General features: G+C 37.6%; 1 protein-coding gene across 4 annotated transcripts in view; it reads right to left on the bottom strand.

The window, feature by feature from the left end:
• CDK12 (cyclin dependent kinase 12) overlaps positions 1 to 23326 on the bottom strand; it is a 56440-nt gene that overhangs the window by 7537 nt on the left and 25577 nt on the right. For 2 of the 4 annotated variants that reach the window (XM_027033872.2, XM_027033874.2), the window contains exons 7-14: positions 20650 to 20706; positions 20224 to 20325; positions 14667 to 14744; positions 13531 to 13647; positions 12926 to 13057; positions 11059 to 11270; positions 9174 to 9626; positions 1475 to 5432 (exon numbers count right to left, since the gene is read on the bottom strand). In XM_027033872.2, the coding sequence (XP_026889673.1) occupies positions 4720 to 5432; positions 9174 to 9626; positions 11059 to 11270; positions 12926 to 13057; positions 13531 to 13647; positions 14667 to 14744; positions 20224 to 20325; positions 20650 to 20706 (1864 nt within the window). In that variant the 3' untranslated portion in view covers positions 1475 to 4719. Of the gene's footprint in view, positions 1 to 1474; positions 5433 to 9173; positions 9627 to 11058; positions 11271 to 12925; positions 13058 to 13530; positions 13648 to 14666; positions 14745 to 20223; positions 20326 to 20649; positions 20707 to 23326 lie in introns of those variants that run through there. The other 2 variants (XM_015078542.3, XR_008294388.1) reach the window with 2 other exon arrangements.

Below are 23326 nucleotides of genomic sequence, written 5' to 3'. Positions count from 1 at the left end.
GACAGTAAAATTAACCAAGTGTCCAGAAATGCTCACCTTGCCTCTCAGGACAACCAGAAGATTTAGCAGTGCCACCCCTCCCTTGGAACGGTTGAGCATTTAGTCACTTGAGGAACTCACTTCCATTCCACCTAGCCCTTCAGGATAACTAATGTGAACAGAGAAGTAACTCCATACTGAAACACAGTCAAACTATGGGGCAATTTTAATAACAAAGGAAATCCCAGTTCAGCACCAAAAACATTAACTGTTAACTTCCTTAAGGCATTAACTTTACCATACAGTTAAGGATACCTGTCTGGGAAAAGATAGTGCTTAAGAAATCTAGATACTGAAACAGCATGATTTCTAACTAGAAATTGCCTTGGTCGTGATAGAAAAAAAGTCCAAGTTAGTTAGGTCCTCAGCCTTTAGGCCTAGAATTAAAAAGAGCCACTGCTATAAAGTGGAAACAATATTCCCTAGTAGGTTGAAGTTCACACTCCCAGTCATGAATCTGCAATATATAAAGACCAAAAACAAATTCCTTTTTCTCTGGAGGCTAACCAGGAACACAGGATTCCAGGAATTGGAACAATCTTGAGCTCTCCATTCTCCTTCTGGGTAAAGACAGGACAGCCCACAGGCAAGGGAACATCATAAACTTTGGGGATTCAAAAACAGGCTGGCCACCCTCATCACCAGTATTTGAATTCCTCTTCCTAATTTCCTTGTTCTGGTGTACCCTTTAACCTTGTATGATTGCTCACCCCAATATCCTCCCCCCCTTCTTTTCTGTCTTCTAATGGGCTTTACCTGCTTTTATCTACTTATGTCATGACTAGCAGGACTGCAGCACACACAAGGGAAAATTTAGTTCTTAGTGTCCTAAACCGTGAAAGAGAGGGAAAGCAATTCTGTTCTCAGGTGGAGATAGGAAAGATTTTGGAGATAATAGAATTTTACCCTTATAAACAACTTTGACTCGTTTCCTGGATTGGCAACACATCAGGAATCTCAACGGAGCTAGGAACACTAATCTCCATGCCTACCCTACTCATGGTAACATAGGAACTGGTTGGGGTGGTTATGGTTTTAAGAGATTATTCTTTGGTCTAAACAGCCTCGTACCAACTTCCATTGACAAGTTGAGCTCAAACCCATTACCTCTCCTTTCAGGAGGAGCCACAGTACACAAGAGTCAACTCTTTTGATGGCCTGGCACCATCATTTGTGTAACTATTTCTACTTAAAAAAAAAAAAAATCACATCTTAGTTTTCCCCAACTTTTTTTCTTCTCTAATTCCTAGTCTAGTGTTTTGAAGCACCTCTTCAAACCCTGAGAACCTTTTTTTTTTTTTTTGTATTTTATGAGACTACAGAGATTCTGAGACAAAGCACTCCTAAGATAAAGTAAAGGAAAAAGCTCTTTGTACACAATTAGATCTGCTCAGAGGCTACAGGTTAAGAAGTAAATGCAATGGAGCAAAAGTGGTATAGTAACAGGAAATATTTAATTTTCCAATCTCCACTTTCCATTTTTATAAACTGAAAGAAAAAAATTTAATATATTACAAAATATCTGTACATAGACAAGATACACCCGATGTGGGGCAAAAACAAGAGAGAGAAGGAATACAGTGTCAGGAACCTAAATCAGGGAGAATGAGGTGGCAACTGACACTTTTCTGGTGCAGCATTCTCTCTCAAAACCTGCTGGTAACCATTTTAGTACTGTAACTATATATGCATATTACACACACACACACACACACACACACACACACACACACTGGCTGGATGATGTCTATGGCATAAGCTAACAAAAAAAAATCCTTACAAATTTGTGCTACTGCCCTGCTTTCAAATGTATAGATTTGATGTCATTTTCCAATCCTTATCATCCCTATGGACAGTTGAAAAAAAACTAAGGAAACTGGGTCAAACAAATTTGTTTTCAAAACTACAAAAATGATCATGGTCAAACCAGTTTTGCTCTCAATCATGAACAGAATCAGATTTCTCATCTGTTCAAAATAATGTATTTAATAGACTTATTATCTCCCATGGTACAATTAAAACAAAACAAAAACCACTTTTGAGTATAATTGGGTTTGTAAATTTCTAACAGTCAAGTTGAAATTCTGCCAAAACTTTACTTCTATCACATTTATAGGTAACATAGCTGAAAAATTAACAAATACCTTTTCTTTCTCCACAGATTCCAGGATATTTGAGTTTCTTTTTTCCTCTGCCTTTAGAAATAGTCAAAATTACCAAACTTTTTTCATTGTAAAGGCTAGACTCCCCAAATGGGGATAGGTGAGATGGGATCATCCATACACATACACACATCCATACATACACTCACCCCTTTCCCTAGTAGTAGGGATGGGGGAAGGGAGACTTAAGTATATTATTTAGAATATTTGGCATAATTAAAAATAAGGGGTGGGAAGGGGGGGAGGAAAAACATTATTAATGATTGCTGATAACCAAAATATAATTAAAATATAGAGAGAATTTTATTCATATTTGATGGGAGACCAATTATTTTCACTATGAATACTTTTGAAAGTATCACAGGCTTAAGTTCTTTAATCAAAAATGGGAGTGGGGCCCAATGCCTCAAATTCAAATATTCTAAAATACAAAGGCCCATGTCTGAGGACTAAGAAGTCAACAGACAAAATGTTCAGATGAACTTTAATGGAATTTTCCAATAGCATGTCAGTGAGCCTAGCAAATCTAATTGGACACACTGGTATAAAAAGCCATCAATGCCAAAATGGCTAGAAGGTTCTTTTTCTAATCAATGTTTGCCCCTGAGGGCAAGGCCAGACCAAAACCCAGAGAATAATAAAGAAATACACACACCGGATATCTACCTACTTCAGTAACAGGGGAAAATAGTCTTCATGTAAGTATCTGAAGAGGGTTCTTCTTTCATTTCTTTATAAAGTTTTTTTTTTTTTTATTAGTGCACCTTTCTCTTACAAGTAGTTTTTATTTTTTAATATAAGAACTTGGCATTGAAACACAAAACTTCACTTGAGTTCTGAAAACTATTCTCAAAGATGCTGAAGCATGTTTGCCTTTTCTTTGTAAAGGGGCCCTAATCTATGTTTCACAAAGGCCTAAGTCTGTGCAGAGAATTTATATGAATGTGTAGGTTTTTAAAACACCTTATATGCTGGTATTCACATAGAAATGGAAGCCAGAATGAGAAGCCTCCCAAGTTATCCCACCCTGAAAGCCTTTCCATTTTCCATTTCCTGTTTATAATAAGGCAAAATTCTTGCCATGAAGTCATTTACCCCTTTTACCAAAAATAAAACCAAAATCAAATCTCTCCAGAGGAAACTCCCTAAGAGAATTGGCAGGATATACATGCTGAGATGTGTATATGTCAATACTGTTCTTTCTCATGGTCTGCTCTTTTAAAATTATTTTTTAAAAAAGGTCTCAGATATTGATAGATCTTCAGAAAAATATCCACCCTAAACTAAGTTACATTTCCATGTATTTCCATGTATATTCCATGTATTTCTTTTGACAATATTACAATGCTCTGTTTCAAAGGTTTTGTTTTGTTTTTTGTTTTGACAAAAATATATGTGTAAACAGTATGGTAACTGCTCTTACTAGCCCTCTAGGTATGGAGGCATCATCTCTAACCCCAGCTCAGCAGCAAGTCCTAGGCTGTCTGCATTTATAAATCAACTTCACCATCAGAACGTGGTTTAAAAAAAAAAACAAAACATTTTACAATTGAAAAGTTACAGAGAACATATAGGAGTTTGAATTTCCTTTCGTTTATTTCAAAAAAAAAAAGTAAAGAATTATCCCAGGTTCTTGGGCATCTCAACGATTAATTTTTTTCCAAACAAATGCCTCAAAAAGAGAAAAAGACAGAGAGAGAGAGACAGAGAGAGACAGAGAGAGAGAGAATGAGAAACTCTTTAAAGATGTGGTAAAAAAGGGAAGAGATGGGGTAAATCTACCTACATGCCCAAGAATGCCTCTTTCTACAACCTGCGTCCTGTGCAGGGAGAGGGGCATGTCTTTTTGTCAAAGCAGAACAAACTTCATGGATGAGTAATTTATTTGGAAAAAAGGTATGTTAAAGATGCTCAATGGGGAAAAAAGTTCACTTGAAAGCAAAAATGTGAGATGGTGGAGAGGAAGGAAACATTTATTTAAATCAGCCAGTCACTCTGTTTCCCTTATCGCAAAAGCCTAAGAATATCTCAAATTTTGTGAACACTATTATCTTTAAATGAAAACAAAACGGAAAAAAAAAAAAGCAAAAAACAAAAAATAAAAAAAATTCAAAAGGAATCATAAAAAAAATCCCCAAATTTAAAAAAAACCTAAAGAGAGCCTCTCCTGAGCCATCTCAAAATTGAAACTGTTCTCCTTTTCTTCTGCTCAAGAAGTGCAGGCAAATGAATAAAACATTTACTTTTCAATTTAATGACCCTCTCCACATTCTCTACTTATTATCTACTAGGTAGAGTTGAACTGTTCTGGCTGTAGCCCATCCAGGGGGAACTGGTGCCAACATCATTTTATAAGTCGCCTGCTAGTAGCAAGTGAGCAAGGAATACAACAGACAGCTTTGCAGTAGCCAAATGCAGATGATTACCTCGCTCTGGCAAATGATTTCATTAATGTTTCAGAGGACTGGATGGAAGGATGACTAGGGAAGGAATCTTTCAGGACACTGAAGTCTCTGGGTTAGTAAGGAACTCCTCTCCCTCTTCCCCCTCTTGGCGGGACTCTTGTAGGTCCCCGATAGAGTTTTCCATAAGCAGAAGACTGAGCTGGGCCCCCCCAGTTTAGGCCTGTTCCTGAACTGCTGGCCCCAGTGGTTCCTGGCCCCAGCTCCCCATAGTTCTGCAATTTGGTCTCTGCATGTACCACAGAGTTGCTGCTTCCCTCAGCCTTCAGGAATGGTTGCCCGACCACTGAGTGTAATGCTAAGGGGACCCTGGCAAAACGGAGGTCCTGGTCCCCTGGGAACTGCACTGACCCTGTGCCCTGGTAACTGCTGGACTCCCCAAGGTGGCTCACAGAGCCTGAGAAGGTCCTGTTCTTCACCAGGGTCTGGGTCAAGGATTCTGTCAAAGCTGGACCAGAGTTGCGTTCATCAGTGTCAGTGGCACTGAACCCTGTTTCAGGCCCATCAGTGTTTCCGTAAGTCCTGTTGGGATGGGGTCGGGTGGAGTACTCCATTGGTCTCAAGGCCTGGTGCTCATGTGGCAGGTGGCCAGGAGGCTCTGCTTCAGGCTGGGATAAAAGTTGCAGCAAGGCGGCTGTCACGGCTGGGTTCAACTCCTGGGGGGCGCTGGAAAGATCGCCTTCAACCAGAGGGGGTGGAGGTGGCGGCGGTGGAGGTCCGGGGGGCTCAGGGGGCCTCTTCTCTGGTGGAAGAATGTGAGGAGGACATGCTGTGGAAGGGTTACTTCTTTTAAACACCATCTTAAAAATCACATGTGATTATAAACACAAACACACACACACATACACACACGCTGCCCAACATAAACAAATAGCAATACAAGTAACCAAATATATATAAAGAATAAAATCTTGGGATCAGGAAATTGCAATTTATAAATAAAATCAATTGGTTAAAATAAAACAGTTGCATTCTGAATCTAACAGCTGGTATAAAAAAGATCATATGTTTTCAAATGATTGTCCTGATTTTTGTCTGAGATTTCCTCCATTTCCTTCCTTAAGGAACTGTTCTAATATGTAGGCTGTAGGCAGCCTCCCCGCCCCTTTTTGCTGTTGGATCAAAACATTAATGAAAATAAAGTAGAAAGAAGGAAGATGAGAGGAAACAATACACATGCTGTGGTCACATTTCTAGCACAAAATCTTGCTGTACAACAGGAGACCTTGCATGGACTTAGCTAATGCATTTTACAGAACATTTGATGATATAAGGTTAACACCTGAAATAGAATTTAAAGAATATACAAGAGAGATGAAATAAAAACCTTTCATTACCGTCATGTATAAATATACACTTGCTTCTCCAAACTTCAGTCCCCTCTCCCCATAATCACATTCTGAAGAAAGGGATTAACCACCATTCTGTCATTCAGTTTCCTGTTACAATAATTATAAACACTAAAGTAATCTATCATAATTTTCTATTTTGTTTTCCAACCTCCTGCATTTTTTCCATGCTATGAAAAAAATCACTACAGCAATGTCATGCAGAATGGGCTGCTGATAAACATGTTTATCTTGGAGACGGTGACAAAACTAAGTATTTAGAAATGTACTGAACTTATACTACACTATGTCTTTCCAAGGATCTTTTGTCTTTCTTGAACCACTCCCCACACACCCCCACCTGCTGGCTAAATTTGCCTAAGCATGGCAATCACTGTATGGTAACTACTGCCAAGGCAGGAGAGTAGGGATGTAAAACGGCGTGAGTTTGAGAACATACAAAACCAAGTACAATCAGAACAGTGCTTTTTAAGAGTTGGGAGTTACTCTGCTGAAGAAAAGGTTTCATGTTTTGGGATATCTTCCAAATGACTGATGTTTCTGTTCCCTATGGAACCATATTTTTAAATATCCATATAGTTAATTCTTTATTATCTGAGCTAGTGATATGAAAGTCATTACTCAGACAAGCCAAAATAATTTTTAGTTATAAAGTAGTTTGGTAGCATATTTACCACAATTATATTTTGCAAAGACAATCAGTAAAGTATGTATTTACTTAGCATGCAGATGAAAGCAGTCTGAAAACATAATATTATAACATTGTGTTGTGGAAGGATGAGGTCAGGTGCTATATGTAACATACAAGTGGGTGGCCAACAGTCCCAATTTGCCTGGGACTGAGCGGGTTTTCAGGTTGCCGACTTTCAGTTTTAAAACCAGGACGGAACTGAGATGAGTTGGACACCCTGTATACAGTACCCACCCAAGTTGCTTGTTGACAGATTGACTGGTTAACTAACATGCTGAAAAAGGAGAGCTAACTGGACTACAAACTCCTATAGATTTCAGAGTTTATTGCTGTCAATAGTATGTTTCTCACTACATAAGAATATCTCAGTACCAGTTATATTTAAATGTATTTTTGGACTATACATAAAATAAAACACTATGGTTATTTTTTTTAAAATATTGATGGCAAACAACTTTAAAAATGCCTAACTGTAAAAGTGATCAAAGCTAAACTTACTCTTTCAGCTATACTACTTTTCATATTTAAACTTTGCCTTTTAGTCTAGCTGTATTTCAATAGAACTACTTCTTGAGCTCAAATTCACATGTATGAGAGGATGAGAACTATCTCAAAGTAGAAAAGCAGACAGACTGTAAATGACTATTGAAGTAAATAAAACTTCTTAAAGGAGTTAAAAGATCACATTTAAAAAATCACACTATTGTAAGATCTAGTGCAAACAATATTGCCAATTCTTAACAGTCTGTACTATTGGAGGGAGGTATTAAAGAAATGTACAAATATAACTTAAAATTTTCAATTGACTCATTAGATTTCAACCATAACCCTTTCCCCATACAAGTAAAGAGTAGCTAAAGTGATAGACTTTCACCTTCTCTGGCTTATTCAGTCTGCCCTCTGGTGGAAGTGCTAATGAATAATAAAATGGCCAAGTGTGAGGCAGCCGGGGAGCAACAAGAAGAGGAGACATAGAACTGGATAATCCAGGGGTGACTAATAATTAGGAGTGGTATTTTTACTCTTCCCTAAAAAGCAAATCCAACAATTTCTGGCCACAGTCCAGGTCTTAATTTTAGTTCAATCTCACCCTTTTTGGCTCAATTATCGGGCGAATTTCTTTCAATCACTATACTATTTAATTTGAATGACTTCTTTAACGTATTTTGATTATAGCTGAATTCTGCTGGGGTGGGGAAGAAGAGGGTGTGGGAGATGAGACAAAGAGGCCTGCTTTAACTCTAGATTAGCTTTCTCTGTTATTCCATGTCCTAGAGTCTCTTAAAAGCAATTGGAATCAGTTATGACAGAGTAACAAAATGAATTAAAAAACACATTAAAAAGAAACATATTAAGAAAAGTACACAGGTTCTATTCTGCCTCTTCCAATAATATGGTTTCAGCTGAGACCATAGGCAGGCTTATTTAAACTCCCTGGATTGCAGTTTCCCTATTTGTAAAGTAAAGGGGTTAATTTTATTTATGTTACCTTCCAGTTTTAAAAAGACTTACATATGAAAAATAGCTTATGTATTTGTATACCAGTGAAAATAAGGCATATACTTTCTGCACCATCCTGTATGAAATGTGAATGTAGGACGACCTAAAGTTGAAGGTTAGTGTACCTCATCAGCCCTCGTGCCTCTTCTTATTCCCCAGTTCATGGGGTCTTCATGGACAGCGAAAATATCCAAGGAGTTGAAAACACTTTCAGATAAGTAAACATTTTGCAAACCAGACTGTAAATCAGAATTAGAAAATTTAAACTTTTCTTTCCTCTAATAAAATTGCATGCTGTGGTCATGTCAGGTCAAGGTATAACATATTTATTTCCTTTGTTCAGATTTTTCTTTATGTAATGCTCACTTCCTAATTTGCGGTCCATTCAATTGTCTTTCAGGAGCACAGATTTTTAAAAAGCATTTTTATATGCTATTATTTTTTGGAATGGAATGTGTGGTGTTACACTTATCTACCAAGATTTCCAAATTATTCTTCAGGAGATTAACAATGGCATTTTATTAGAGTTTTCTTGACTATATCTTTCAGGCAAGACTGGTATCCCGTATCCACTACACTAGAGTAAAATCGACTATCTGTGCAATCTGATGATGGTTTATTTGGAACGCAGATTTTCAAGTGCTAGTACTAGTTGGCCACTATTCACACAGTAGTTCAAGATGTATCACTAGCTATGATTGTGGTTTCTTTGAGTTAGAACACAGAGGCTTTACTTACCTACCTCCTAGAAAATGGAAAAACCATCAGTATATGGAAGGTGCTTTGAGAAGCTTTGAGACTTAAATAGAAGCTGGGCAAGAAATACATCATTGGGTGCTATGTTCTCCTGTAGACTAGGTTACAGAAAACTGAAACTGAGGCCATTGATGTGAAAAAGAAAATGTTAAAGAGATTTTTAAGAGGATCAACAGCACCTGAGCTCAATGAGATTCATGACCGGTCTGTTTACCTGCTGCCTCCTCCTGTGGCATTGTGGGAGTTCTTCGGGGCCCCTGTGGCCCACTGTTCTTGTCACTGTTGTTTTCCTCCAGGCTGCCTGCTGGCTCCTGGGTTTTCATCAGCTGACTCAAAAGAACTGCCAACATATTCTGCATGTCAGCTGGTGTGCTTGAAGCCTCAGAGGTTGTCTGTTCTGCTGAAGGCTGGACCACTAGGGCAGGAGGTGCCTCCTTCAAAGACTCCTCTGGGGCCATGGGCTCTGAGTCCTGCTGCTGGGAAGTGGCTTCCGTTAGGGCACTGATGGACTGGTTCAGGGCCTCCAGCTGCTGCTGCATCTCTGGGTTGGAGTGGATGTTAAGCAGCTGTGCCATTTGAGGGATGCTTAGGTCGGTTTGGCTCTGCAGCAGATTCAGTAACACTGCCAATTCACTTTGATTCAACTGCTGTGTGATGTCACCAAGGCCTGTGGAGGAGAGACAGTGGAGCCAAAATAAGAGGATGAGGCAGGGTAAGGACCTTTGCCTTCTTCAACTGGCAAGAGCAAATTACAATATTCAGTATATGAAGCTTCATTTTGAATGTCTCATTTTTCATGCCTCACACTGTCATGACAGTTTTTCTTTAGATTTTCACTGAAAAATCCAGGAACAAACTAAAACATCCCAGTATTGTGAGTAAAAGTGATTTCATTTTATCTGTATTCTTCAATGTCAGTGACTTACAACCCTTACTGTACATTAGAATTACTAGGAGAGATTGTAAAGTTCAGGTGCTTCAGTTCCCATTCCCAGATATCTGGCAATTAATTGTTCAGGAGTGTTTATTTTTATCTTTTTTTTTTTTTAATTTTTTTTAACGTTTTATTTATTTTTGAGACAGGGAGAGACAGAGCATGAACAGGGGAGGGTCAGAGAGAGGGAGACACAGAATCCGAAACAGGCTCCAGGCTCTGAGTTGTCAGCACAGAGCCCAACGTGGGGCTCGAACTCACAGACTGAGAGATCATGACCTGAGCTGAAGTCGGCCGCTTAACCAACTGAGCCACCCAGGCGCCCCAGGAGTGTTTATTTTTAAAGCTTCCTACATGATTCTAAAGTGCAGCCAGTGTTGAAAACCACTGTTGTAGGTGAACAGGAAAGGGCAAGTGAGTCTCAGAAAGAATACCTGTAGTTCAGAAAAATTGATGGTACCACAGAACTACTTTATTATTATAATAGTTCACTATTACAGTTTTGGATATATTTAGATCAAATATCTTCCATAGATCAGTTCCATCTATGGAACTAACTACATTTAACAACAATTGTGGTTTAAATGATCAGATTCTGGGGCACCTAGGTGGCTCAGTCAGTTAAGTGTCCGACTTTGGCTCAGGTCACGAACTTGCGGTTTGTGAGTTGGAGCCCCACGTCGGGCTCTGTGCTGATAGCTCAGAGCCTGGACCCTGCTTCGGATTCTGTGTCTCCCTCTCTCTGTTCCTCCCCCACCTCACATTCTGTCTCTTTCTCTCTTTCTCGAAAATAAATAAAGATTAAATGATCAGATTCTAAGAAGGTCTTTTCAAATGAAACATAAACAGGGCTCCAAATTACATGTTAGAAAACCATGTGTAAATGAACCTTAATTTGCTTTACCTAACTTACTGATCTAACTTTACCTAATTGACTTCTAATTGAGATATAGTATTCCCTCTTTCTGGAAAGAAAAATAATCCATTGTAGACTTTCTAAATCCCATATATAAACTTGGTTTATCTCCTCCCCATAATGATGGGACATTTCTTTATTGCTTCAGTGGCTAAAAACTCAGACAGACAGACACACCCTTGCACTTGATCATCAAAACCTGACCAAGTGTCTTTAATAAAAATACAAAACCTCCATCCCAGAACTGACCTACTGCATCCCCAGTCCCAGGTTCCACCTTGCCAGGAGCAGGCTGAGGTGGTGCTGGACTGCTGTTCTTCACGGGCTCAGCACTAGTCCCTGAGGTAGTTTCTTTCCGTGAGGCTTTGGATGGAGGTGGCTCTTCTATCACAACACCACTTTGTCTCTGTCGTCGCCGTTTCTTACTCCACAATTCATGGCAATCCTGCCAGTGGGGGAGGCTGCAAAAGACAAAGCAAAGGGGAAATGTGTGTGGGACTAATGACAGTGAATGAATGGAGGAAGAAGAGATTAAAATAGGAAGGCAGGGGCGCCTGGGTGACTCAGTTGGTTAAGCGGCCGACTTCAGCTCAGGTCATGATCTCACAGTCCGTGAGTTTGAGCCTCGCATCAGGCTCTGTGTTGATAGCTCAGAGCCTGGAGCCTGCTTTCGATTCTGTGTCTCCCTCTCTCTCTGCCCTTCCCCTGCTCATGCTCTGTCTCTCTCTGTCTCAAAAATAAATAACAACATTAAAAAAAAATTTTTAAATAGGAAGGCAAAGAGCTGAGGGAAATGGAAAGAATAACATAAAAATAACCAGAAATATTAGTAAACAGATAGTAGCAATGTAAAAGGAATCATGGCATATGGTAGTCTGAGGAAATAAAAGACCAACAGATTTCTACAGTGAGAAATGAGACTCTTGCTAATATCAGAGTCACACCTACTATATAAACAACTACATTCCAATCAAAGAGTTAAGTCTGATAACTGTTCTTGCTGTGCATAACAAGAATAAAGAAGAACTTTATTGGTCAAGTTTCAGTTTGGAATAGATAGGACAGAGATGACTAGCCTATTAATATCTACAAAAGTCCAGGCAAGGTGGTGAACCACTTAAGCAGTGTATAATTAAATCACCTTTGTGTAAAATCAATTTATGGGTTATTTGGTCTTTGAGGACCAAAAAATAGGTTCTTTCTTCTTTCTACCCATGGAATTTCCATGACTCAGTATTTTCATTTGTGGAGTTTATTAGTATATTTTAATATATTTAATATATTTTCACATTTCCTCATACTCAATAATGCAAACAGTCCCGGAAAGTAAAATCTTATTATAATAAAGACTACTAGAGCCAAAATCTCTCTATAATAAGAGCTCCCAAATTTTAGTAAAAAGCTTATGTATTTCAAGCCAAAATTCAACGTATCAAAATTCTAGTGCAGTAAATGAGTTTGGACATTTCTTTGGAACAATCAGATTTGTGGTTACTACCCGTTCGTCTTTAAATACTGTGTATTTAAGATACATAGTTTCTCTATGTAAGAAAAAAATACCCAAAAACTCTGACATGAAAACTATAATGCTGTCAGTCATACAATGTCACATTATTGGCCAAATGTGAAACATGAGAGTAAAACTTCAGAAGATCCTATAGAATACAGAAAATGCATAAGATTCTGATGAAAGAGAGACACGTTCAAAGATATTTTCAACATCAAATAATTCAGGACATATGACCCAATAGTAACAAGCTATTTAAAATTAGAACTGCCCTTGCCAAGTGTGGGATATACATGGTCACCACAGACATGGGGGATTCAAGCAAATGGAACAGGTAAGAGCAAAAACTAGAAGGAATACTTTAAAGAGGCTGTATGTACAGGGCAATAAATAGTTTGAGTCAAATTAGAACAAATATCGTATCTAAATGTATTCCTTGTTTAAAAACATTAAGCAATAAAACCTCTTATCAATCATAATACTCAAGGGCACCTCTCCATTTGGGACTCAGCCATTTGCAGTTCCTTCTAAAAACCTATTATTTTGAGCTACACATCTCCTAAGGTTTAGTGGGGGGTTTAGGATCACTACTTGGCCACCAGCACTTACTCTGGAGGATCCATTTTGCTGAGCTCAACATCTTTAAGGAAGTCACTCTGTAGAGTCTGTTCAGCTGTGCAACGTTTGCTAGGATCTAGTGTCAGCATGTGGTCCAGTAAATCAAGTGCTGCCGAAGGAATGCTGTGGAAAGGAAGAAAGAACAAGTTCACAATGACCCCATAGTTCTTAAACCTATAACCTTAGGTCAAAGGTCTCTGAATTTCCACCTCCATGTAAAACTGTGGAAAAGGAACTAAAAGCTGGCTAAACAAGCAAGCAGATCTGCTCCCACAGAGGATTTATGCAATGCTATATAATACAAGTAAAAAACATGAAGCCAGCAGTTCCATTCTCTTTTTATTATGGGAATATCAAAAGGACTATGAGAAAATTTATATATTCCTCACAATAAAATGATTTATTTTTTCATCTAAAGCCTTCATAAGAGAAAATTACAACAAAACTATGATAAAATTCATATACTGTTCAAAAAAAAATGTTTTCCTATGGTGTGCTGCCATAAGTTGGGATAACACTAACTCCCTAAGCTAGGAAAGTCAAGTCTAAACTCCAGCCAAACACAGAAACCAGATGTACATTTTTGCCAAACTCACAAAGAGAATTCTTCTCGCAGACGCCTTCTATATTGCTTCTTCGGTTTCATGGTATTGAAGTAGGGCAGCTTGATAACATCAGGCCACACAGCTGGACAAGGGCTACCACAGAGTCGACTGAAAACAAAGCAAAAAGCCAAAACAAGAAGTAAATGAGTCAGCATTGTGAATTCTGGAGATTACAGAAGCAGAAATTATTACCTCCCGAGGTCTGGGGAATCTTAGCTTATTAAATTAGAGAGCATGCAGAAAGGTAAAACCTGACCTCACTGCTTTAAGGACAGATAGCTGGTTACAAGATAATGAAGAGAAAATACTGGCAAAACAGTCCAAAATGATGCATATACTTGATTTTGTAAAACATGTTTTTAAACCTCCATAAAGGTTTTCATTATCAATTATGTTCTGTTCAGTTAGTATTAATTTCAAAGTGCTGAGCTGGTCATATAATGTTCCTACAGGGAAAATTAGCAGAAGAGAGCCTAAAAATTTTGATAGAAAATTGAATTTAATGCACAATAATGAGTTATACACCACCTTTAAAGAAGTCTACATTAGCCTGTTGTATTCTTCTCTTTACTTATATTGATTAAAACAACCCCAGTCCTTCCCCAAATCCTCTAGTTTAGGTTCTGTTTTATAATTATCTGTTTACATGCTGTATCACTTACTAAACTTTGAGCTCTCTGAAAGCAGGGACCTATCTTACTTATCTCTAAACCTTAAAGTTTAACAAAAAAAGGAATTTGTTATGGAACAGGCTTAATAAATGTTTGCTGAATACAGCTCATCTTAATCTAACCTAAGAATAAAACAGCTACCTTGAAAATGACATGCTTTTATATGAAGAACTAATAAAAAATATGCAAAGACCTAAAAAGTCTAAAAAGGGGGAACCTAAAAACTAAGACCCTTAGTAAGACCTAAAAAGGAGGAATATAATTTCTTTACATATATAGCCCATGATAAAATATGTGGTAAATCTGACTGAGAATATACTTGGATATATACTGACTTGAGAATACTTGGATATAAGCATAAAGGCAACTTTTAGTAGAATGACTGAAAAGTATTAGAAATTAGAGGATGAAATGACCTATCACACCTGGGCACTCAGAACACATGCACAGCTGTACCTGATCAGTTCTAGCTGAGCCAGTTCCAGATTGGCTTGAAAAATAGGCTTCTTTGTGAACAGTTCCCCAAGGATGCATCTAGAAAGAGTAAAATTGAAAGGTCAGGAGAGAAATCCCCGGAGCCTAAAGTGTGTCTCAAAAAATTTTTATAGTATATCTGGCAGAATTTGATATTACATGTTGTAAATAAGCCCCAAATTGCAGTGTCTGAATTTTGTAAAAGAAAATATTTCTTGGGGCGCCTGGGTGGCTCAGTCGGTTGAGCAGCCGACTTCAGCTCAGGTCATGATGTCGTGGTTCGTGAGTTCGAGCCCCGCGTCGGGCTCTGTGCTGACAGCTCAGAGCCTGGAGCCTGCTTCAGATTCTGTGTCTCCCTCTCTCTGCCCCTTCCCTGCTCATTCTCTGTCTCTCTCTGTCTCTCAAAGATGAATAAATGTTAAAAAATAAAATAAAATTTTAAAAAATTAAAAAAAAAAAGAAAATATTTCTTGCGGTGAGAATAGACAGTATTAAGAATTTAAATTTGCCAGGCGATCAAACTTTTACCATCTATAAAGGACGGTCTACAAGCAAAGAAAATGAGTCAGAGTCCTTTTCTACCAATTCCATTGTAAATTAAGGAAATAAACATTAAAAAACCCACACTTCAATTTTACAAGGATGCTCAGCAGTTCCTATAAAGAGATTAGCTTTTTCCATTCATTTGCTCTGTAGAATGTGCAATATACTATAGCCCTCTTGGCACTGTATTTGTAAAGAAGCATTTATTGTCATCACCCAGAATCAGTTTCAATAGGACTTTCAAATACATTATGCTTAAATGCTTTTTCCATTTTGCAAATGCCTTCCAAAATAATACATATTTACAAAGTCCCCAGGTATGTCTCCACAAATTACTTAATTACAAAAGGAAATCTAGTTAACTATTTAGTGGGAAAAAAAAGACAACACCTTAACTGAGTGAACAAAATTAACATCATCAATAAGAAGGAAACAGGGTTCATTTAAGTATAAATGTGATACCTTGAAAAGAACACTTATGCAATATTCCAGCCAAAACTTCATAATATGAACCTATATAGTAGCTGGTCTGTCCTTCAAAATGTAAGTGTCAGAGCATCTGGGAGTCTCAGTCAGTTAAGCATCTGACTCTGGCTCAGGTCATGATCTCTCATTCGTGAATTTGAGCCCTGGACTGGGCTTTCTGCCCTCAGCATTGAGCCCACTTTGGATCCTCTGTCTCCTTCTCTCTCTGCCCCTTCCCCACTCATGTTCTCTCCCTCTCTCAAAAATAAATAAACATTAAATAAATAAATAAACAAACATTAAAAAAATATATCGAATCTCAAGTTGGTTAAACGTCCAACTTTGACTCAGGTCATGATCTCACAGTTTGTGGGTTTGAGCCCCACATCAGGCTCTGTGCTGACAGCTTGGAGCCTAGAGCCTGCTTAGGATTCCGTGTGTGTGTGTGTGTCTCTTTCTCTCTCTCTCTCTGCTCCTCCCCCACTCACACTCTCTCTCTCTCTCTCTCTCAAAAAATAAATGAAACATTTAAAAAAATTTATGTATATACATGAAAGACAAAGGTTAAGGAACTATATTTCAGAGTAAAGAATGAGAACTAAATGTAATACATGATACTGGATCAAATCCTATATATATACTATATACCTTATCAGGTGAGGTATTGTTTCCAGGATGTTATTAGGGTACTGAAAAAGTAAGAACATGGAATGTAAGCTAAACTACTTTAAAATATAGTGTATCATTGTTAAATTTCCTGAATTTGATAATGCTACTGTGATTTTATATAAGAATATCTTTGTTCTTAAGAAATGGACATTAAAGGGGCGCCTGGGTGGCTCAGTCAGTTAAGCATCCGACTTCAGCTCAGGTCATGATCTCACAGTTTGTGAGTTCAAGCCCCACATTGGGCTCTATGCTGACAGCTCAGAGCCTGGAGCCTGCTTCAGACTCTATGTCTACCTCTCTGTCCCTCTCCGCACATGCTCTCTCTCTCTCTCAAAAATGAATACGCATTAAAAAAAAAAGAAATGTACATTAAATATTAAATGGTAAGGAGGATGACATGTACAACTACTTTCAATAGTTCTGGAAAAAAGATGTGTGCATATACACAATTTTATTCTATTTATATACTTTATGTTTTATGATATAAATACACATACATAAACATATGAATATAAAAAGCAAATGTGGCAAGATGCTAAATTTTAGTGAATCTAACATGAATAAATCTCAAAATAATTATGCTGAGTAAAAGATGCAAAAGTGAAAAAAGAACATATACTGTATGATTCCATTTGTATAAAATTCCAGAAATGGAAATCAATTTATAGTGATAGAAAGCAGAACAGTTGTTGCCTAGGATAGTGTGGGACAGAAGAGAGAGATTACAAAGGAACACATGGAAACTTTTGTCTTAGTTGTGGTGATAGTTTCACTAGTGTATACAATATGTCAAAACTTCAATTGTACATTTTAAACATATGCAGCTTATTGCATACCTCAATTGAAAGATTAAAAAATTTTAATGAATATGGATAAAAGCTATACTAACGTTCTTTGTCCTTTCTAGTAACTCTTGTATATTTGAAATTATATCAAAATAAATCTATTTATTTAATTTAGTTAGTTTTAATTTTAATTCCAGTTAGTTAACATACAGTGTTATTATATTAGTTTCTGGTGTACAATATAGTAATTCAACAGTTCCATACATCACCCAGTGCTTATCACAAGTGCACTCCTTAATTTCAATCACCTATTTAACCCATCCCCCCAATATCAAGATAAATTTAAAACAAATGTAAAAAATTACATGACTACTCTGTACTTTTTTGTATGCCTAAAATATTTTGTTTTTTGAAAAGTAAGAAAACAAATGGACAAAGAATCTCTTCTCTGGCCTATGCTTTGAAATTAGATTTGCTAATACAAAAGCAGTATTTATAGTTTTACTTTGAAATTCTTTAGCTTGACTAAATTTGAGAAGCAAAACAAAGCTAGTTTTTAAAGTTATTAGCACCTTTCTATTAGCATTTGTTAACCTCAAATGACAAATTCTCACTTCCATATTCACTCAAATCTTATCCAGAAATAGAAAAGTAAAAGTCAAGTTTAATTGTTTCCAACATAAACTGCTAAATCAAATTCCAAATACAGTGTTGTCACAACTGATAAAATAAGCAGAAAGAAAAACAAACCAACCAACCCAGGTGGGTTTTCAGAATCTAGACATAATTCGTTGTACCAGTCTTTCTAGTTTCTCCTTCAGAGAGAATTCCACGCACCAAAGTAGCAAGCTCACATCAAGAGTCTAGCAAAATCTCAATTCAATGAAGTTACTGGGCTTTATTTAAAGCCTAATCTTCTATAATTTTAATTTCCAAGTTGTGTTTTGGTGTTTTATTTCAGTTCTAGTTCTTTGGTGGGGAAGATATTATTATGTAATCAATACTTTGCTACTACACTGAGGTGGCAGGTTGCACACACTGAAATAATAGTACCAACAGAGCTATGAACTTTCCCTGTGTATCTTAATGGGGCGTTAACTTTAGAGCCTAGTTGTGACAATTTAAATGCTAATACTGTTAAAGCAAATAGTCCAGAACACAAACATACCCAGCTTGAATCAGTAAAATTTAACTAAAGCTTCATTTCAATTGGGGAGGCTACCAATGAAATTATGCTCTCCTTTTCTTTGACCCTTTTGAATTTTGAAATAAAACCCCTGCAGTTTTAAAGACTAACATTAATAGAGGAGGGAATGAATGGGAAAAAGTGATAAGCTCCACCGGCAAGTATATGTCAGAATCCTAAGGTATGCAGGTCAAGGACAGAGTGTGTATGCATAAATCATACAGTATCAGAAACAACGAACATGGCCCATTTAAAATGTCTATGTTCCTAATACACAGACTATCATCTCTAAGTATTATTTTCCACTAAAAGGAATGGCTGATTTCAGGTCTAGGGCAGGAAATGAATAGGATGAGCCTGGAACCAGCAAACAAGGAAGGCTATCAAACACTATAGTTGTGTGGAAAGGACCCACTAAACTCCCTCCCACTGGTCAAAGATTGAAAAATGTGAATAGGAATAAGATGATAACCGTAATGGATTAAAACATATAAAACATGTTTAAATCCATGAGTTCATAATGAAACTAAAAAAACAGAAACAAACAAACAAAAAAAACCCACGCCAAACCCTCTCTTTGGTCATCTTTGAAGGATACTAGGAAACTACCTCATTACACTGAAAACTGGTGAGTAAAACGAGAGAATTAAAGCTTTGTATCTAACTTTTTCTATGTGGCTCGTACCTAGGGTTAGTAAAGTAAATGTTATCTTTATTCCAGGAAGGAATAATATAATTAGAATATCACCATCACAAACAACCACAAATGAATAAATGAAGGTGGATCATTAATAGCTGACATTTCAAAAAGAGATTGTATATTATGTAAAGTGGGGCATGTGTGTGTGTGCGTGCGTGCATGTGTATGTGTAAATCTGCCCTGTTAGGGATGAATATTTTATCAAGCATTGTTTAGAATTGCCTGTATAATATGATAATAAAAGCAAACTATTGTTTTATTGCTTTTAACTTGTCTACAGATAACATACCTAGTTCTTGACTATACTCTGGGCAGAGGCTCCTATTGCCACCTACCCCCAACTTTGATGTATCATTAACTATAAACTTCCAGAGGTACTCAAAACCACCTGTGAAGTAATTTCAGGGTCAGTGGATAATTGGAAATCAAACATAAATTCACCTACAATTTACAGGAAATAAAAGGGATAGAAAACCATGCTAAAACAACAAAAAACACAGTGAAGATGCAATCAACAAAATTCAGACTGTGGGAACAGACAAAAATGACACAGTTTCTACTAAGGAAATTACTGGGGGTAGGGGGAGGGTGGCGGGGACCTCAAGAGAAATGGAAGGAGAAGCTACAATTAAAAGACTTGAGATAATCAACTGCAATCTATGGACTTTATTTGAATGTATTTGGATCTGAATTCAAATGATGTTAAAAAAAAAAAAAAAAAGACGTTTTGAGGAAATGTTTTAAAAAACGTGTCTCAGGGCACCTGGGTAGCTCAGCTGGTTAAGCATCCGACTTTGGCTCAGGTCATGATCTCAGTTTGTGGGTTCAAGCCCCGTGATGGGCTCTGTGCTGACAGTTCAGAGCCTGGAGCGTGCTTCAGATTCTGTGTGTCTCTGTCTCTCTGCTCCTTCCCTGCTTGCTCCCTTTCTCCCTCCCCCTCTCTCTCAAAAATAAATAAATAAAAATTAAGAAAAAAACAAAAACATGTTGTCTCCAAAAATAAATGAATATCTAAATAAAAATTTAAAGAAGATTAGGAAACATTCAACAGATTTCCCTGAATTCTAGCTAAAAGTTTATACCCATCCTTTCAAACTTAAAGAAAAGCTACAAAAGCCAATGTAGAGAGAAAACAGATACCAGTTCAATAATACATAAATTATAAACAAAAGAAAAAGCACAGAGGCTTACCCACAGCTCCAAACATCAATAGCTGGTGTGTAACGCTCCTCTCCCAGCAGAAGTTCTGGAGGTCGATACCACAGGGTGATGACTTTGTTTGTATAAGGGCGACTGAAATATAAAAAGTAACCATGACATAAATTTACAACGGCTTCTGATGAAAAAATACTTATAAAATTAAATGCAAAGAGGAATAGCTGCCAATTGAAAATGGGATTGTCAAAACAGCTCCCTAACAATCTAATAGTTCAAAAGTAAACTGGAGGAGTAAGAGATGAAAAAATAACTTCCATTCTAATTTGGGTTGACTTATTTCAGTCTGAGGCTGATTCAAGAATTTAGACAGAATCTACTATCTAAAATCTAGGTGGTAACATATTTAGAAAATTAGGGAATTCTGAAAGTTACTGCAACTTGCAATGATGAATGCCTCACCTCTCTTCAGAGTTATAGAGTCGAGCAAGTCCAAAATCTGCTAGTTTGATTTGTCCACTGTAAAACAAAAAAACAATTTATTTTTATAAGTAACAGTAGTGGCTTCCTAATTAAATCTAAACAGTCAAGCACAAGTTTAGGAGTTAAAGGAATTTTAACATCGGCTATCTTAGTTCTACTCTTAATGGTCACACATCCAGATTAAACCTCTTTTGACTACCCCAGTTTACAAATACTTAAGGTTTTCTTTAAAAAAATTTTTTTTTAATGTTTATTTTTGACAGAGAAAGAGAGAGAGAGAGAGAGAAACAGAGCATGAGTGGGGGAGGGGCAGAGAGAGAGGGAGACAGAGAATCCGAAGCAGGCTCCAGGCTCTGAGCTGTCAGCACAGAGCCCGATGCAGGGCTCGAACCCACAGACCGCGAGATCATAACCTGAGCCGAAGTCCGATGCTCAACCAACTGAGCCACCCAGGCTCCCCTAAGGTTTTCTTTTTAGACTACTACTGTATTTTTGGATTTGACTCCTTAACTAAATATTCCTTTTATTTCTTGGCAAACAACAGTTGCTAAAACCTGCTAGGTTAGGGGCATGTGGGTGGCTCAGTCCATTAAGCATCCAACTTTGGCTCAGTCATGATCTTACAGTTCATGAATTCGAGCCCCACCTCAGGTTCTGTGCTGACAGTGTGCAGCCTGTTTCATATTCTCTCTCTTGCGCTCTCTCTGCACCCCCCACTTGTGCTCTCTCTCAAAATAAACAAACAAAAAAAACCCTGCTAGATTAAATACTTGTTGGGGAAAGAAGGAATGAGCTGTTCTAACTTAATGATAAACCTTGATCAATTCTGGCTTGAAGACACTAGCTATACAAAACACATTACAGGGGCACCTGGGTGGCTCAGTCGGTTGAGTGTTCAACTCTTGATTTCAGCTCAGGTCATGATCTCACGGTTCGTGAGATTGTTTTGTGAGACTGAATGCCAGGTCGGGCTCTGTGCTGATGGCATGAACCCTGCTTGGGATTCTCTCTCTCCCCCTCTCTCTCTGCCCCTCCTTGATGCAGGGCTCAATCCCACAAACCATGAGATCATGACCTGAGCAGAAAGTAAAAGTTGGCCACTCAACCAACTGAGCCCCCCAGGTGCCCCTAACAGATTTTTTCAAACCAGGAACATGGCTTTGATCTGAGCACACAATTTTTATGACGAATGAGGTCTCTTTTACCAACATATTGCCATCATTTCCTGTATCATAAAGATAAATAACTATGATCTTATAGGGGTTCTCAAACTTTCATATGAAATAAGAATCACATGGAAAGCTTATTAAAAGTTTCCTGGGATGTCTGGCTCAGTCAGTTGAGCATCCAACTTTGGCTCAGGTCATGATCTCATAGTTTGTGAGTTTGGGCCCCACCTCAGACTTGCTGCTGTCAGTGCAGAGCCACCTTTGGATCCTGTCCCCTTCTCTCTCTGCCCTTCCCCCACTCGTGCTTGCTCACTCTCCCTCTCAAAAATAAATAAATATTAAAAAAAAAAAAAAAGTTTCCTGGGCCTCATTCCCAGAGATGCCGATTCAGCAGGTCATAGCTCATGAACTCACATTTCTAACAAGCCCATAGATGATGCCAATGCATCTATGGGTCTGAGAACCACACTTTTGAGAACCATCCCATAAAAGGCTCACACCCATGTTTCACTCTGCTAAATATTCTTTGATAGTGATGTTAAGTAATATTTTAATAAACTATAACACAAAATGTCAGAAAACTTAAAATTCTTAACTATTTTGGATTAATCATATTCACCTAAATTCTTGTATAGCCTATTTATTCACATTTACCACTTGTGTTCCTTCTTGGGGAATGTAAGCCAGCTCACTCTTTTTTTTAAGGTACTGGAGATACCTCAGGTACCTGACAGCTGAGATCAGGCATTCAAGTGAGATAGAAAAAAGAGGCTATGGCAGGAGGTGCTCCTCAAAGTTAAAACCAAGTAACTACTAGCAACAAAATTTTACATTACAGAAACCCTTATCATTCCTGGTAAAGATTATTGGCACCGTATCCACTTGCCCCAAACATCATTACATTTTTAAGTTGAAATGAATAAAAAGCAAAAAGGAAAGGACTAGCTGACTTGAGCCCTATATTGAGACAAAAAAAGTTCCTCAAATTTCTCAGCATCCTCACTCTTGAGAACCTGAGATGATTGATCCAAGACTGAAGCACAGTGAAGTGAAGCACACTCTGTAAAATGGACTATAGGAAGCACATAGGACTATAAAATGACAGCAAATAGTTATGCAAGTTAGGCTAAATCTAAACATCACTGAGAACCTAGCATATTTCCTAATCTATCCCCTCCCCTCTCAGTAAATGACCTTCTTCACTGAAAACAAAAATCATCAGGTAGGAGCTACTTAACATCCTTTTACCTGTATAACCTTAATTGCATCTATAGCTCTCCTTTTTCTTTCCTTTCAGTTACAGAAAAAAATGTGTCAATCTCTCTTGTTGAAGGATAATCAACACTTATACTTGTGACCACTATCACCTGTGACCTTGATTTCATTTCTTCTAGAACCTTGTTCCTTTAAGTTATTTTAGTTTTTTCTTGAATCTTCAACTTCTCCCTATTGATTTTTTTCTCTTAGTATTTATATATGCTCAAACC

Source organism: Acinonyx jubatus, chromosome E1, assembly GCF_027475565.1.
Source record: "Acinonyx jubatus isolate Ajub_Pintada_27869175 chromosome E1, VMU_Ajub_asm_v1.0, whole genome shotgun sequence".
In the NCBI taxonomy this organism is placed as follows: domain Eukaryota; kingdom Metazoa; phylum Chordata; class Mammalia; order Carnivora; family Felidae; genus Acinonyx; species Acinonyx jubatus.
The sequence above is the reverse complement of the archived record's forward strand: the minus strand, read 5'-3'. Positions and strand labels throughout refer to the sequence as shown.